The sequence below is a fragment of the Thunnus thynnus genome, chromosome 21 (assembly GCF_963924715.1).
Source record: "Thunnus thynnus chromosome 21, fThuThy2.1, whole genome shotgun sequence".
Classification (NCBI taxonomy): domain Eukaryota; kingdom Metazoa; phylum Chordata; class Actinopteri; order Scombriformes; family Scombridae; genus Thunnus; species Thunnus thynnus.
Genome location: NC_089537.1, coordinates 19,131,061 through 19,145,438, shown reverse-complemented (window position 1 = coordinate 19,145,438; position 14,378 = coordinate 19,131,061). Strand labels below are relative to the sequence as shown.

At 40.1% G+C, this 14,378-nt stretch overlaps 1 protein-coding gene across 7 annotated transcripts in view; it reads left to right on the top strand.

Moving 5' to 3' along the window:
* The window catches only part of ntng1a (netrin g1a), a 105,310-nt gene that overhangs the window by 47,816 nt on the left and 43,116 nt on the right, over window positions 1-14,378 (top strand). For all 7 annotated transcript variants that reach the window (XM_067578077.1, XM_067578076.1, XM_067578079.1 and 4 more), the window contains exon 3: window positions 180-823. In XM_067578077.1, the coding sequence (XP_067434178.1) occupies window positions 180-823 (644 nt within the window). The remainder of the gene's footprint in view (window positions 1-179; window positions 824-14,378) is intronic.

Here is a 14,378-nt window from a genome sequence, read left to right as displayed (position 1 = left end):
TGACAAATCTGTAAATTACTACCAAGCATGGTGGTATATGAGAGACAATATGCCATGCTTACATTGATTTATTGGAATAAAATTTAATCAACTCTGAAAATGTCTTGATTTGTTACATTTCACCACGACTAACAAGTTTTCTTTACTTTCTCCTCTTCTTCTCTGATTTCTCTGTGTAGGAAAACCCCTACATGTGTAATAATGAATGTGACGCCAGCACCGAGGAGCTTGCCCATCCTCCAGAGCTCATGTTCGACATCGAGGGCCGTAACCCCACAACCTTCTGGCAGTCCACATCCTGGAAAAAGTACCCCAAGGCCCTCCTGGTCAACATCACCCTATCTTGGAACAAGACCATCGAGCTGACAGACGACATCGTCCTCACCTTCGAGTCAGGCCGGCCCGAACAGATGGTCCTAGAAAAGTCGCTGGACTATGGACGAACCTGGCAGCCCTACCAGTTCTATGCCACTGACTGCCTGGACGCCTTCACCATGGAGCCCAAGACGGTGCAGGACCTGACCCAGCATACCCTGCTGGACATCATCTGCACTGAGGACTACTCAAGAGGTTATGTGTGGAAGTATGACAAAACGGTGCGCTTTGAGATCAAGGACCGCTTTGCGCTGTTTGCCGGGCCCCGGCTCCACAACATGGCTTCACTTTACGGTCAACTGGACACCACCAAGAACCTGAGGGACTTCTTCACCATCACAGACCTGAGAATCCGCCTGCTCCGGCCTGCCACAGGAGCTACGATGGTGGACGAGAACAACCTGTCCAGATACTTCTATGCCATTTCTGACATCAAAGTTCAGGGCAGGTAAGAAATTCTTTTGCACACATGCTTTCTCCTGGGTTAACTCTCAGACTGAACACTTTTAGGATTGATGTTGTAATAATGATTCTGTAGACCAGAACTTCTGTGGTTTCTCTGTAGCTTTGTTGCAACTACAGTACAGCTACCCAATAGTGAAGAAAAATGTGTTTACCGTTACCATTCTTTCCAATTAGGCAGCAGATCTATAATGATGTGCCGAGTTCACCAGTTGTCAGCATGTCTTAATTAACCAAGCTGCTTATGGCTTGCTGAAGCACTCTACTGTATTTTGGACGCCAAATTCACTCAGCTGTCTGTCTATTAGCCTATGGAAGACATTAGAGGTAGCATTTCAGCTGTCAGGTCACTGAACGTTGTAATTAGTGTTTGATTTACGGAACCCACAGAGGGTCATATAACATGAAAACAAGACGCCATTATACTGTTAGCAGAAAGGCTGACAAAAGCTTCTTGACGCTACTACAAGAGTCACTGGGGCATAGACTTAAGTGGATCTGTTTTACACTGTGTGGTTTTTCAATTTAACAGATGTGAATATGGTTGTAGGGTTGGAGGAATGAAGATTTAATTACTCTTGTTTTGCTCTTCACACATGAGAGGCTCGCAGTACAGAAGTGCAGAGCAGCGGAACGTCACAACAATTTGAGGATATGGGTAGAAGTGTTGAAGTCAGACTGCCAGACTATGGCTCACAACAGTGGCTGTGTCACAGTGTGCCTCAGCCTGGAGATAGACTTGGGAAGGTGACTACAAATAGAAAGATTAGTAGTGTCAATGGCTGATACCATTGTGGCTGTATGAAAAAGTAAATCAAAGTTTCCTGAGCTGAGTGTTAGGATCAGCATCAGGTAACAATTTAAGAAAATAATGGGACTTTAATTGTTGGCATCCTCGTGCTACACTGGCTGATACATAGTTATATTGCAATAATATGTTAGCTGCTGTGACATTATTTACACTAATAATGTCAAATGCCTTCAAGCAATTTAATGAATCTCTAATTTGTTGATTTCCTTAATATGCCATTAAAATGGAGTACAGCCATACTACACATTGCTCATTGCACTGTAAATGGGCAGGTACCCTTGAGCACAAGGGGCTATGATAATGAATGCCTCGTTCAGAAATTGAATTTTTGACTTTTCTTGTGATTGAGAAGGTCATTCAGCAAAACTAACTGGAGGGAATTTACTAACACAAAAGAGTTGGATGGGGCATCCATTCAACATCCGCTGAAATGAAGGGGGCTGTCATAAGCGCAGATTATTTATTTTATCTGACTAATCATGACCGAACTCATACATCCCTGTGGGGCTGTAGATTTGAGCAATGGCTGTGCGCCACTGTCGGGCTGCGATCGTTTACTAGCCCGCTGCTTTTAGAGTGACGCTCGCCTGAGAAATGTTCCCAATGGTTTACCAAAGGTAACACACAGTTCAGCCATAATGAGATACAGTCTACACAGAGAGAGGCTTCACTCTCCTTTTTCCCCTCCCATGGCGAATCACTGCTCAGCCCCTTTCTCCATGCGTCGTATACGAGACATAAGCTCCTTAACCCCCGGAATACAGTTCTGTGGGACTCGGTGGGAGCGATTTTGCAGGGGCAGTGAGGTTGAATCTGGCATATTTCACTGTGCTGGACTCGGCTGCCATCCGCCTGGATCAAAAGTGGGTGGAGGGGGTGGAGGAAAATACCGTAGGAGAGCTTGCCGATTTTCTGGCCTTGCCACAACAGTGTGAGAAACAAAGAAAGGAACCTAAGCTCTTTGCCAAAGTAGGTCAACCTAGAAAAGATAGAGAAAGAAGGGAAGAGGCACAACTTTGCAGAAGTACATCTCTTTGCATCTGTGACATGTAGCTAAAGTTGTTACAGGGAAGCCAGAAGTGTCATGCATGACCATTCTATTATGGTTGATTACAAGAAAGGGCCAGACCAAAGGCACTGGGGAGAGAAAAATCGATGCAAAGAATTTCAAATCAAACCAAGCATGCAGCTGTGAGATGGATGTGAACAATGCATAGTGCCAAGTGACTTAAATGAATTTGACACCCTCACTGTTTTATTGTATCAGCAGTGTTAAATGGGTGTGTGGAGACAGAAAGCGTGGAGAGTTTGGAGGATTTTCTAATTATCTACCGTATGACTTTGGCATAATTGCTCTGCCTTTTTTTTTTACATGCTTTACAGTAACTACAGCCTGCAATTTCGCCAACTGTGTCTCCCTCTTCGCTCGACCCCCCCTCCTGCTCTTCCTCCCTCCCGCCTGTGATCAATACAGTGTAATTAAAGCTGGAGAAGATTCAGGCTACTAAAGGATCTCTTTCTAGCTCTCTGTTTCACTCTTTCAGGCTCTGTCCCCCCTCCCCGTCTCGCTCTATTTCTCCTGTGCAGAGTAGACTTGTCTCCGAAGGGGGTTCTGGATCTCTGCCTTGAATTATATACGAGAACCCAGCCCCATTCCATCCCTGTACCGCCACTCCAGAGATAAACACCAACCACATACCCGTAACAAGAACTGTAGAAGGGATATTTTGGTGCTTTTTTTTTTTTTTTTTCTTTTTAATCAAAGCACCGTTATGGTTTTTAATTGCCAAAATCTACCAGGACAATCCTTTTATAGGCCAAACTCTGAGGTAACCTCCCAATAAGGCACCACATTTTTACTTGTGCTATTAGTTCCAAACTTTTCTCCTGCCGTCAGGGCTAAATAATAATGCAAGCCCCATATCAGAAACTGAATTTCCAGCTTGTTTCTACCCTGTTTGTGTAAAGCAAAACAGAAGATAGGGAAGAGAAAGTTTGTTTCACCAATTTACCCTTGTGCCTGTGGGAGTTGTGATTCAATTTCCAAAGCATATATATGCCGCGAGGCATTATCAGGGAAGGTCAGAAAAGACCTCAAGGGTTCACAGTCACTTTGACTGCAGGGTAGACAGGTAATTCACTCGAAGGGGTGAATTGGTTATTAGATGCACTGCCTTTTTCTGGTCTAGACTCCCTTCAGCCTCACGGAAAGCAAGTCTTGTTCAGCGAGTGTGAAGCCCACACTGACAATGAACCCCAACATCTCAGGATATTGCTGCATTTTAACTCTCCCCACTGAATTCTGAGGGGGGAGAGTTTACACTGTCAGTTTACACTGACTTCTGATGTTCTTCTGAATGCAAACATTTCTATATGTAAATATAAGAATAAAATTCATCTTTCTACATGTAAATTCACCTAATGTGAAATCAGTCAGATCATCACTGTTTGGATTGGGATAAAATCTCAAAATATATTAAATGCTAGAAACATCCAAAATTAGGCTATAACTGGTATGAAATATATCTGTAATCCTATTGCTATGTCTGTTGCCACTGCCAACAGAATGCAACCACAGGTATCCTTCCTGGTCACTTAAAATAATATATATTAGTATTTTGGCACATTGCATGTTTGACTGACTCAAATCTATCGCCATACAATAATGTCAATATTGGACAATTTTACATTTAGTGCCAATATTTTTAGAATTTACAAAGTCTCTGTATGGAAACTACAGTGTGGTTAAGATTGGGGTAAGGGTTTAATAAACTGCATGTTTTGCAACAAAACCACTGCAAGTATTAAGTGCAATGTGGCGCATTACACTAACATTGTGGATGAATTATCATTACAAAAGCACTGCTATTATTCTGTATTATTTTTGGGTCATGTCCACACTTGCTCTAATATTCAAATGTGTGATAAAGAAAAGAGATCATCTGGCATAGTCTGTAAGAGATTGCATAGTTCATCTCTCCCACAGTGCACAGGTCATATTGGCACACAGTGTATGCATGTGTGCTTTGGATACAGCTGTTTCAACTACAGATCAGCAATTTGGTGAGTGATGGCTCTATCGGATCTCCCCTAAGGGAGGAACAAACAAGAAGTCAATCTGCTTTTCTTTTTTTTTTCCTCCCTCCCTCCCTCACTCTCCCTCCACAGTGCTTGGCTTGCTCTTAGCCCTGCCTGGAGTCGACAGAAAATCTGTTTGTGCTAATTTCATGTTTCTTCCTGCCCACTTCCCCCTTGAATAAGTCATTCCACTTGTCTACCCTCCTTAGTCTCTCTCTCTCTCCCTCAATGCCACCATAGGCATCTATTTACATTGGGCTGTGCTCTGCATTTCAGCCTTTTTTGGAATCAGCAGTCTGTATTACTCATTGTGTGGGAGAATGCCATGTGTGTGGGACAGGCCAAACGATCGGTCCAGTTAACTTGCACCATCTGTTAACATCCACGCCACATGTTGGTTTTATACTAACATGTGGCTGTAATCAAATGACCCACAGCCTTTTGTTAGTCCAGCACAAATGAGTTCAGTGAAGTATTTCAAGAGTCAATGAGGCTATAAGTCAAAATGATTTGCTGTGTGTTTATGTTGTATTTTCTTTAGGTCCAGGGTGACTCATCAAAGAGGAAATACAGGAAGATAGTGATGTGGTTACCACTTAAAGGGCAGTAGTATAAAGTGGTTGTGATCATTGAACCAGTTCATTCTGCCCTCCATTTATCATTCTGTCACTTTTTTTATTAAGTGGGTATTGGGTTCATTGGTTTGTAGTGTGAGACAATTTTAGTTGTCAGTTTGTACTGTTTTTGTTTATTGTTGTAGCAATGTTTATGCTGCTCTCTTGGCCAGGTCTTGGAAAAGGGATTTTAATCTCAATGAGACTTTTACCTGGTTAAATAAATATAAATACATTAAATAAATTATATGGTGTGTCTTCCTCAAGCTCGGGTCCTCCACCAGAGGCCTGGGAGTTTGGGGGTTCTGTGCAATATCCTACCTGTTTCTAGGACTGTGCTCTTCTGGACAGAGACCTCAGATGTTGTACCTGGACTCTCCCTGCTTGTGGGTCACAGCCCCCAGTGCTCCGATTACCACTGGTACCACTGGTAGAATATATATATTTATTTATTTATTTATATGTACATACACTGCCCTTTACCCATTACCAGACCTAAAGTAATGTTACTTTGTGCAGTAAAGCTGTGCAGCAGTTTTTAAATCAACTAACCTATTAGCAGTGGAGGAGGAAGTGTTCACATCCCTAACTTTAGTACCAGTACCACAATTCAAAAATAGAAGTATTTACAATTCTATGTAAGTAAAACTACAGAAGCACAGTAAAATGTACTTACTTTACTACTTACTTAGTATCAAGTACTTATTCTGCAGAAAAAAGCCCCTATGATTAATATATTATTATTTATGACATTTATTAAAAATAAAACAAAGTGCACACAAATTTCTATTAATCTTCTAAACTTTTCTTTAATCTTTGGTTTTTGTGAAATATCGGATCATTTAACCTCTTTGGACATCAAACAGTAATTTAAATGAAACCATCTAAGAAATTTAGACCTGAAATGAATCTTTGGTGAAACAACTCATACACAACAAGACATTTTTGGCTTTTTCATAAGCCAAAAAGGTTGGGAACTGGTTTAATCTTAACAGGGCATTTTTAAAGCCCATTTTATGTTTCTTTATGCAAAATCTTAATCTGTAAAGTAACTAGTAACCGTAACTGTCAGATAAATATGGTGAGGTAAAAAGTTCAGTATTTCCCTTGAAAAGTAGTGGAGTACAAGTATAAAATAGCATCATGTTGTACTATAGTGACAGTCTACCACTGCCTATTAGCACATATTGAAATATAAATCGATTTTTCGTCATATTTATTTAGGCAATTACTTCCTACAGTAAATATTGCAATGCTAATCACTGGGTGTAGTGTGTTTTTGTGAATGGAGCACTTGGACAACAAATCAACAACATGCAATTAAATTGCTCTCTTGCTTCAATCTGTCCTTTGACATACGCTCGCCTTATTCCCCTCCCTGCTCTTGTTTATCCTCCCTCTCACTTCAAAGCGCTCGGTGAAAATGTCTTTTATTTATTTCAGCTGTGTTTTGAGTCAGCTCAGTTGGACGGTCTGCCATCCTACACTTGTGGGTCCACGGGGAGAGGAAGCAGAAGATGCTTTATTAACTGGTGACCTCTAGTTTGCAACTGAAATATCATCACTCCCCTCATTGAAGGTCCAAGGTTCCCATGTCTCTGTCTAAAGATTTTCAAGTTCAGTTCTAATAGCTTGGAACTTTAGCACCACGTTTAGCAGATCTCTACTTTTAATTTGTGCAGAAACAATGAACTGTGAAGTCCACATTAGACGTTTGAGAGTCGGTTGACGTCAATGAGCAGGTGTTCTGCTTTTGAGCTGACAGGAACCTTCATTTATCTCAGTATGACATTTTAACTCTCCTTGCATCTGTGTTACTTTACAGAACCGATAGAACTCAATGAACCATTCAGTCGTTGCCTTAGATTCTACAAAACCTCCCAGCTGCCTCGCTACTCCTTTTGTCTCTTTCTTCCTCCTCCCCATCAACACCTACATCACCTGTCACTCCTGACTTCTGTCCAGGCCATTTTTCCACCTCTCTGCCTTTGATCCTCCTCCCTCAGTTCGTTTCTAGCTGACGCCCTCCCTGCTTGAGTCTGCCAGGTTGAGAAGCTCAAAAGAAATTTTTATCAGGCAGGGCAGAAACTTTTCACTCACCCTGTTCCCATGCTCTGGTAGTGCCATGCTTGATAAGGCTATCATATCTTTGAAACGTATGCATAAGTAATAGTGTTTGGACAACAGAGCATCTCAAAGTTTTTTTGGACCAACCCGCAGCTGCAGAGAAGCAGGGACAAGCTGGCAAAAGAGAGAAATATCCCTGCCTACAATAAATCCTGATATGATGTATTAGTTCCATCTGTCCTCGTAGAGTTTTTAACCAGCCTCAACACCTGCAATGCCCCCCTCATTCTCATGCAGCTCATGCTTTGGCTTCACGTTTAAAACATGTGTTTACATAGATAATGAGAATAAAAATGGGGAATTTGTTTTCACTGGTTTGTGTTCAGTATTTACCACTTTCAGTCATTTTCTCAAAGCCAGCTGTAGTGGGCGTGTTTCCTTGTGAGGCTGTATTATTATAGAATCTGACCTCCCTATCCAATTAATTGGATATTCCCAGCTGCAGAAACCTCCCCAAGCAATACACATGTGAACCATGAAGGTTAAAAAAAAAAAAGAAAAAAAAAAGAATATGAGGAGAAGGCGGATTTGATAGGGCATAGGCGGATGCAGAATATGAGGTGCATCACTTAAGCAGCAGTAGAGCGTAGTGCACTGTTTCTAGAGGCCACAGCTGCCTGTGCAGAGTCATCTGCATATGGCTGCTGGCAAAATCGGACCATCGCTGCCACACGTGTGTCCCCTATGGCAATGGACAAAAAGGGGCTTGATGCTGGATGTCGGGACAGAAATATTCTGTGTGGTGATGTTTCTCCTGTCAATCAATCATTGGTTGAGAAGCTTAATTAGCTCTTATTAGGGAGAGTGGCCACATTTTTCTTAATTTTCTTGTAATGGTGGATATACAGCAGCACGGGCATTTTACCACCAAATTTAAGCCACATATAATTCATTAGGGTCATGTGAAGTCATTGCACAGCCATCATTTGGCAGGACTGGACATTTTAGAGCTATTCATGTAGCAAAATCTATATTAGCTGCATATTTAGCATACTATAACCTGTGATAAGGCTGAAAGTGACTGATATGAGATATTTTTGTTCAGACACTTGTAGCTTTGCTTTTTCACTATTGACCAGGTTTTTAACATTGTGATGTCGTACAAATAGTATCCGATGATTCCATGAAAGATGTTTAGATTTGCATGCCAGAGCACAATATTTCTTATTCCCAACCCATTCATACATTGCATTTTTTATTATTCACATACCTTTCTAATCTTTAAATAGGTATGCTATTATCTATTGCACTTGGTTCTGTAAGATAGAGAATACAAATGGAGTTTAAGAAAGTGAATCTTACCTAACCCAAGGCGTAAACATCAGTTAATGAGCTTAATCTTAAGAGAAAACAGGCATTGCATTTTCCTCAGAGAAAGAACCACCTCACAGAAATCACATATTTAATTGTTTTGAAATGATTTTCAAATAAATTGGACATAAGTGACTGATGTTTTTTTTGGGATGTACCTCTAAATACATGTTGCAGTCCTATTCATTTAGTGAATTTTGTTAGTCTAAACCTCACATGGGGTTCCAGCTCATTACCAAAACAGACACTTTGTAAAAATGCAGAACCCGGTGTCATACATATTCCACCATATCTACTCTGTTTTGATCAGCTATTATCTGTCAGATACAATAGGTCTGAAACACTGGAGAGTCTGACAGCCATGTTTTGTTTGAGGGGTGAGGTTCATGTATAACTCTCAGTTGAAAATTATCATATCTATAACATTCAGACCCAGTACAATGTGGATAAAAAAGTGACAAAAAAGGAAAAAAACAGGTATCCAAGGCCCCCTGTTTAGCAAATGAAAAGTTCTTTGTGAAGAAAAACAAGTTGTGCAATGTGAGTGTTGCTTTAGTTATGAGAAAAAAGATATCTCTTGTTTTGAATATCAAACAAAAACGTAATACTCAGTGTTCAAGGGCATCTGTCTGAGTAATGCATTTTATCCACCCTGTGTGTTTAGAAGGTGAATATGAGTTTGAGTGCTAAGGTGGACTTTTAAGTCCTAGACTGTTTCCATGTATAAACTGCCTTTTTCTCAAGCACAGATTCTTTTCTTTTAAAACTGTCTGTGTCTTTCCCCTCGCTCCCTACCACTCTCACATACCAATGGCAGGATGAAAGAGGGATGGATTTTGACTGCTTAGTCTCTGTTTGCTGAGTTGCCCCTTTCCAAAGACAATCCAGCTTAAACCTATTGTACTGCACTTTCATAAGGCCCATGATATTTCAATTTTTTAATATTCACAACACAAACAGCAGAATGTTTGCTCACTGCTGTTTCCAGCCTGAATGAAGTTTTACAGCAGAAGCAGTATTTATCTATAGAAACCTGTAGGCGTAGGTTGTGTGAGGAAAGGCACCTGGGTGAGGGTGACAGTCTTTGCTTTTGAGATAGATAGCTTCAGAATCACTGGTGATTTTAGAGGCAGATTGTTGAGGTGAAAAATGCAGTCTTTCACAGATTGAATATGCTTCACATACTGTAAAAGAAAATATAACAATACCTTACAAAACAAATAACAGTTGTTTATTTTTATTATAATAGCAGTACTTCACCAAGCACAAAATTAGCAGCTAGTTTAAGCATCACAATTTGATAATATTTTAACAACTACAACTGTTTCTTTCAGTTTGTTTGATGAGAAACAGTTTAAAAATATTCTTGGTCATTTGTAAATAATAAAACATAATGTATTGATTTTGCATTATTTATTATTTATAAGCATACAATAAAATGAAAAAAAGCATGGTGATGTTATTCACCAAGAAAAAGTTGCTCTATATGACATGTAATCTGCACTTTTGCTATAAATAAAATGTTAGCTTAAAGGTATCCTTCAGAGTTTCTTGTAAACAAAGAAAAGTTATGTTTACATTCCATGTTTCTTACCAAAATGCACAGTGTGTCTAACAAACATGTTACATGTTTAGCAAGGTAATTTTTTTGAATATTTTAAGTCTGCTTGTCAAGCTAGTTTGCTAGCTTGCTGTTTTTCTTCACAGCACATTGCTATACTTATTTGCACTTTACAGCCATCAACTGGTATTCAGCAGAAAAATGTAAAACTGGCAGAGGGAATATGTAGAATGTATTGCATCAAACATAACGGGGGCCCACTCATATATAAAATGCTCCACAGCACTACTAGTGGCGAGAAATTCCCAAGGGTACCTTTAATGATAGTATTAACCAAAAAAAGATTTAATTAAAATCAACAGGTCACATGCTTGATTTTTTACAAATAAAAATAAATCTGATAGGATTATCATTTTGTTTCTCTTTCATATTCACCTGTGGGGTCTTCTCATAAAGAAAGCATCCAGATGCAGTATTTTTCAGTGACAACAGACAAAAAAACACAAACCCTGAGAACAGTGTAAATGGCACAGAACAGGTAAGTTGTGAGATAAAATCATGCACACTGAAAGCTTCATTTACAATTATTATCAAGTGATAAGCCACCATGTGCCTGACATTGAACCCACAGAAGCTGTATGAGCCAATCCCTTACTATTTATCACAGGCCAGAGGAATCAACTGAGTCCAGAGATATGAGGACCAAAGCTACAAGTGACATGAAGATTTTATCAGCAGAGCAGAGGACAGGTGGTGCGACGCCTCAACAAATCCCTTTCCCGTTTCCCTTCTCCCTTTCTAAAGGGATGAAGCAACATTTATTTTTCACTCCAGAAGCTGGAGGTTACACCTCAACCTGATACAATATCTCTTGTTTTCTTATTGAGTGCTGCATTGCTGATAATGCAGATCTTATATTTTGCACATCGATTTCTTTCCCAATGGGTTAACCATTATTAGTAGCCAGCACAGACAACAAATTGAATTTATGACTAGGACTGGAAGCACTGCTGATGTGCCCTGCATGATGAGACAACTCATGCTTCACAACTATGTGTGGGGTGTGGTGGCAACATATACAGTATGTCCACAACTGTGTATGTGTTTGAGTGCATGGGCTTGCATGTGTGTGTGCATTTCTGCTGAAAACATATCCTCCAGACAATATCTATATGCCATATTTTGTTCCATAAACCCAATTCTAGTTCAGCATGAATTCAATCTCAAATCCCCACATACACACACACACACGCACACACCCACGCACACACACACACACACAGATTATACAGACCATGTAGCCAGCACCTTTAATTTCCATCGTGATCTATACATTAATACCGCCATACAAACTAAATGATTTACTAACTGTTTGCGATGGAGTTCCATTAAAATCATGACAATCTCAGTGGCTACAATGAGATTGATTTCTCATAAAGCCTTTTTATCTGCAAGTTAGGGTGACCAATTTCCTCTTTTGTGCAAGAAAGAGGGTCATGGGCACAGAAACCAGCCATATCGGAGGCATTTTTCTCTTCCTCGCTGTCGACAGAGCACATTCAACATTCATGTGGTGACCCATTTCATTAATGGAGAGGCCTTTTTTCAACGTGTCTTCCCCCTGTCTTTGTCGGCTGCAGCCGTCTTCATAATGGGCCCTCCTGTCAGGGTTTCATGACTAATCCCCTCATTGACCTCTCCTTCACTTGCAGCCCCCACCACCACACTGATGATTCGGTAACTAGTACAGGGTGGGGGGAGATGTTGGCAACACTCGCATAGTAAATTACATCTGGAAAAACATAACACACTCTACTCAAAGTCTAAACAGTGCTATCTTACTTACATTTAGTTATATCAGTCAAATTTTTAGATTTTAAAAGGTAGTAGAGCACCTTTACACCAATTTATGAAATCAGATTTAATTGTGATGTGATTTTGTACAATGGGGTATGAACTGTTTGCAAGGGGTATGTGGAAATTTGGGGAATAAAACCAAAGTAAAATATATATCCATACACGACATGCTGTGATTCAGAGTGTGCGAAAACTAGCAAAGAGAGAAGTCAAAATACACCTTTTGCCACTCCAAGTGACAGTGGTTAAAATGCAAACATGACTAAACCTCACACAAAGTCTGAGTCTGAACAGATTCAAGTACTCAACCAAGCCTGAACATCGACAGTTTCAGGATCAGTATGTCTTTGATTTAAAAAAAAATTGTAACAATATTTACTTATATATTAAATATAATTAACTGTGTTATCAAAACATCCAGTTCAAAAGAGAATTATCACCTAACTCTGCAGTTCCCCTCAGCTCTATGGAGCTTTGTAGTGTCTTTCAGCTCAGTGTTTTGGTTTTCAGGCCACCAACTTTACTGTTTCGTTCACTCTTACAGCTCTCATAGTGTAATTTTTAGCAACAGCAGGTAGCTACTTGCAAGCTACCTTCCCATCACTAAATGTTAAAGGGGCAAAGTTAGTGACTTGCTGGCAAACATAGTGGAGTATTTAGCATCTTAAAAGCCAAATGTTTCCCTCAGGACTAAGTGATAATTAAGATTAAGAATTGTGTGTAAAGGCCAGTGAAAGATTATTTCTTTGCTAAGATCTCATAACAATACTTGTATCTCAAAATGAATGACTTATTGATGTGAAACTAGCATATGTGAGACCTGAAAACACTACTAATAAACCCAAAACTTTAAGGGTCACTCTGAGGTTCACCTTGATCCAAGTGAATGAAGGTGGATGATGAAAAAAAACAAACAAAAAGAGTTGCCTATTCTCCCATGAAGGGAAAAGTCCCCTCATCGCTTTGAATGCAGACAGTACAAACCCTCAAACAACAGGACCAGCTTTTTCCTCAACCACCCAGGAATGCTGGCCAACAAGACATCAGTGAGATTTCCAAACTTCTCACTCACCAGACCATACACCACATCCTGCAAACAGCAACGATCGAGATAAGAAAAATCCTCATCTCCTGCATGGCCCCTAAACCAGACCACTGACTCTGCCACCTTTAGACCCTTCAAGATCTCCAACATGGAAAGACCATTTCACACTCACACAGCAGTGTGAGCTGATAGCACAACTTGGATAAACATCACCCCTACCACCCTATCACAACTCACCTCTAGGAACACACAGACACACACACACACACAAATGTAGCACATAGCCTGGACCCCTGGCGTTTGCAGTCAGATCAAGGAGAACAAAGGACTGTAAAACCCATGGACTTACACATGTAGTTTTAGATTTTGTCTTAGGACAATTAATATTGTATCTAAGTATCTATGTAAGTATGTGTGTGTATATCACCTAATGTGTCTGCTGTAGTTATAATTTTATACTTTTACTTTTATAGCTTTTAAGCCAAGAAATGTATCACTAATATAATTCCATCATCTTGGATAACATTAATGTTTAGTTCCATTTTGCTTGTTTCACTTTAAACATGCTAAAGCTACAATTCAAAAGGCAAAATTAGAAACCATGCAATCATCAAAAGTAATCAACCTGGTATCACACCAAAGCATGTAATACACTCATCAGTCCACCCTGCCAGTGGTACATTTTGCCTCACCTAGGCATGAAAAATACACGCGTGTATGAAGGTGCAGCACCAGCAGGGGGCGACAGTTTTATGGTGTAAAAACACCCAAATGAAACCTCAAAATCTAGAGTCATGAGTTAACAATCAAAACTGGAAGAAAGCCTAAACCAGGTGTATTCCTCCAATGGGAACTTTTCAAATCCGAATCGGCCGACTTACTCATCATTAAAAGATCCAGACTCCAGCTCCTCACCCCAGCACATCGAACTCCATTCTCTGTGAGAAGCCCCCCCCCCCCCAGGGAGCAAGCAAGCATTTCTACAAATCCATCATCAACTTTCTTAAATCCTGGTGCTTTCATAATTTGTAACTTCAACTGGAAAATCAGAACTAAGCTGTCGAATCTTGATTTGCTTCGCTGCTTCTCAGGTAATCTCAGTCATCTCATCTGTTGACGTGCTCTCTCATACCAACT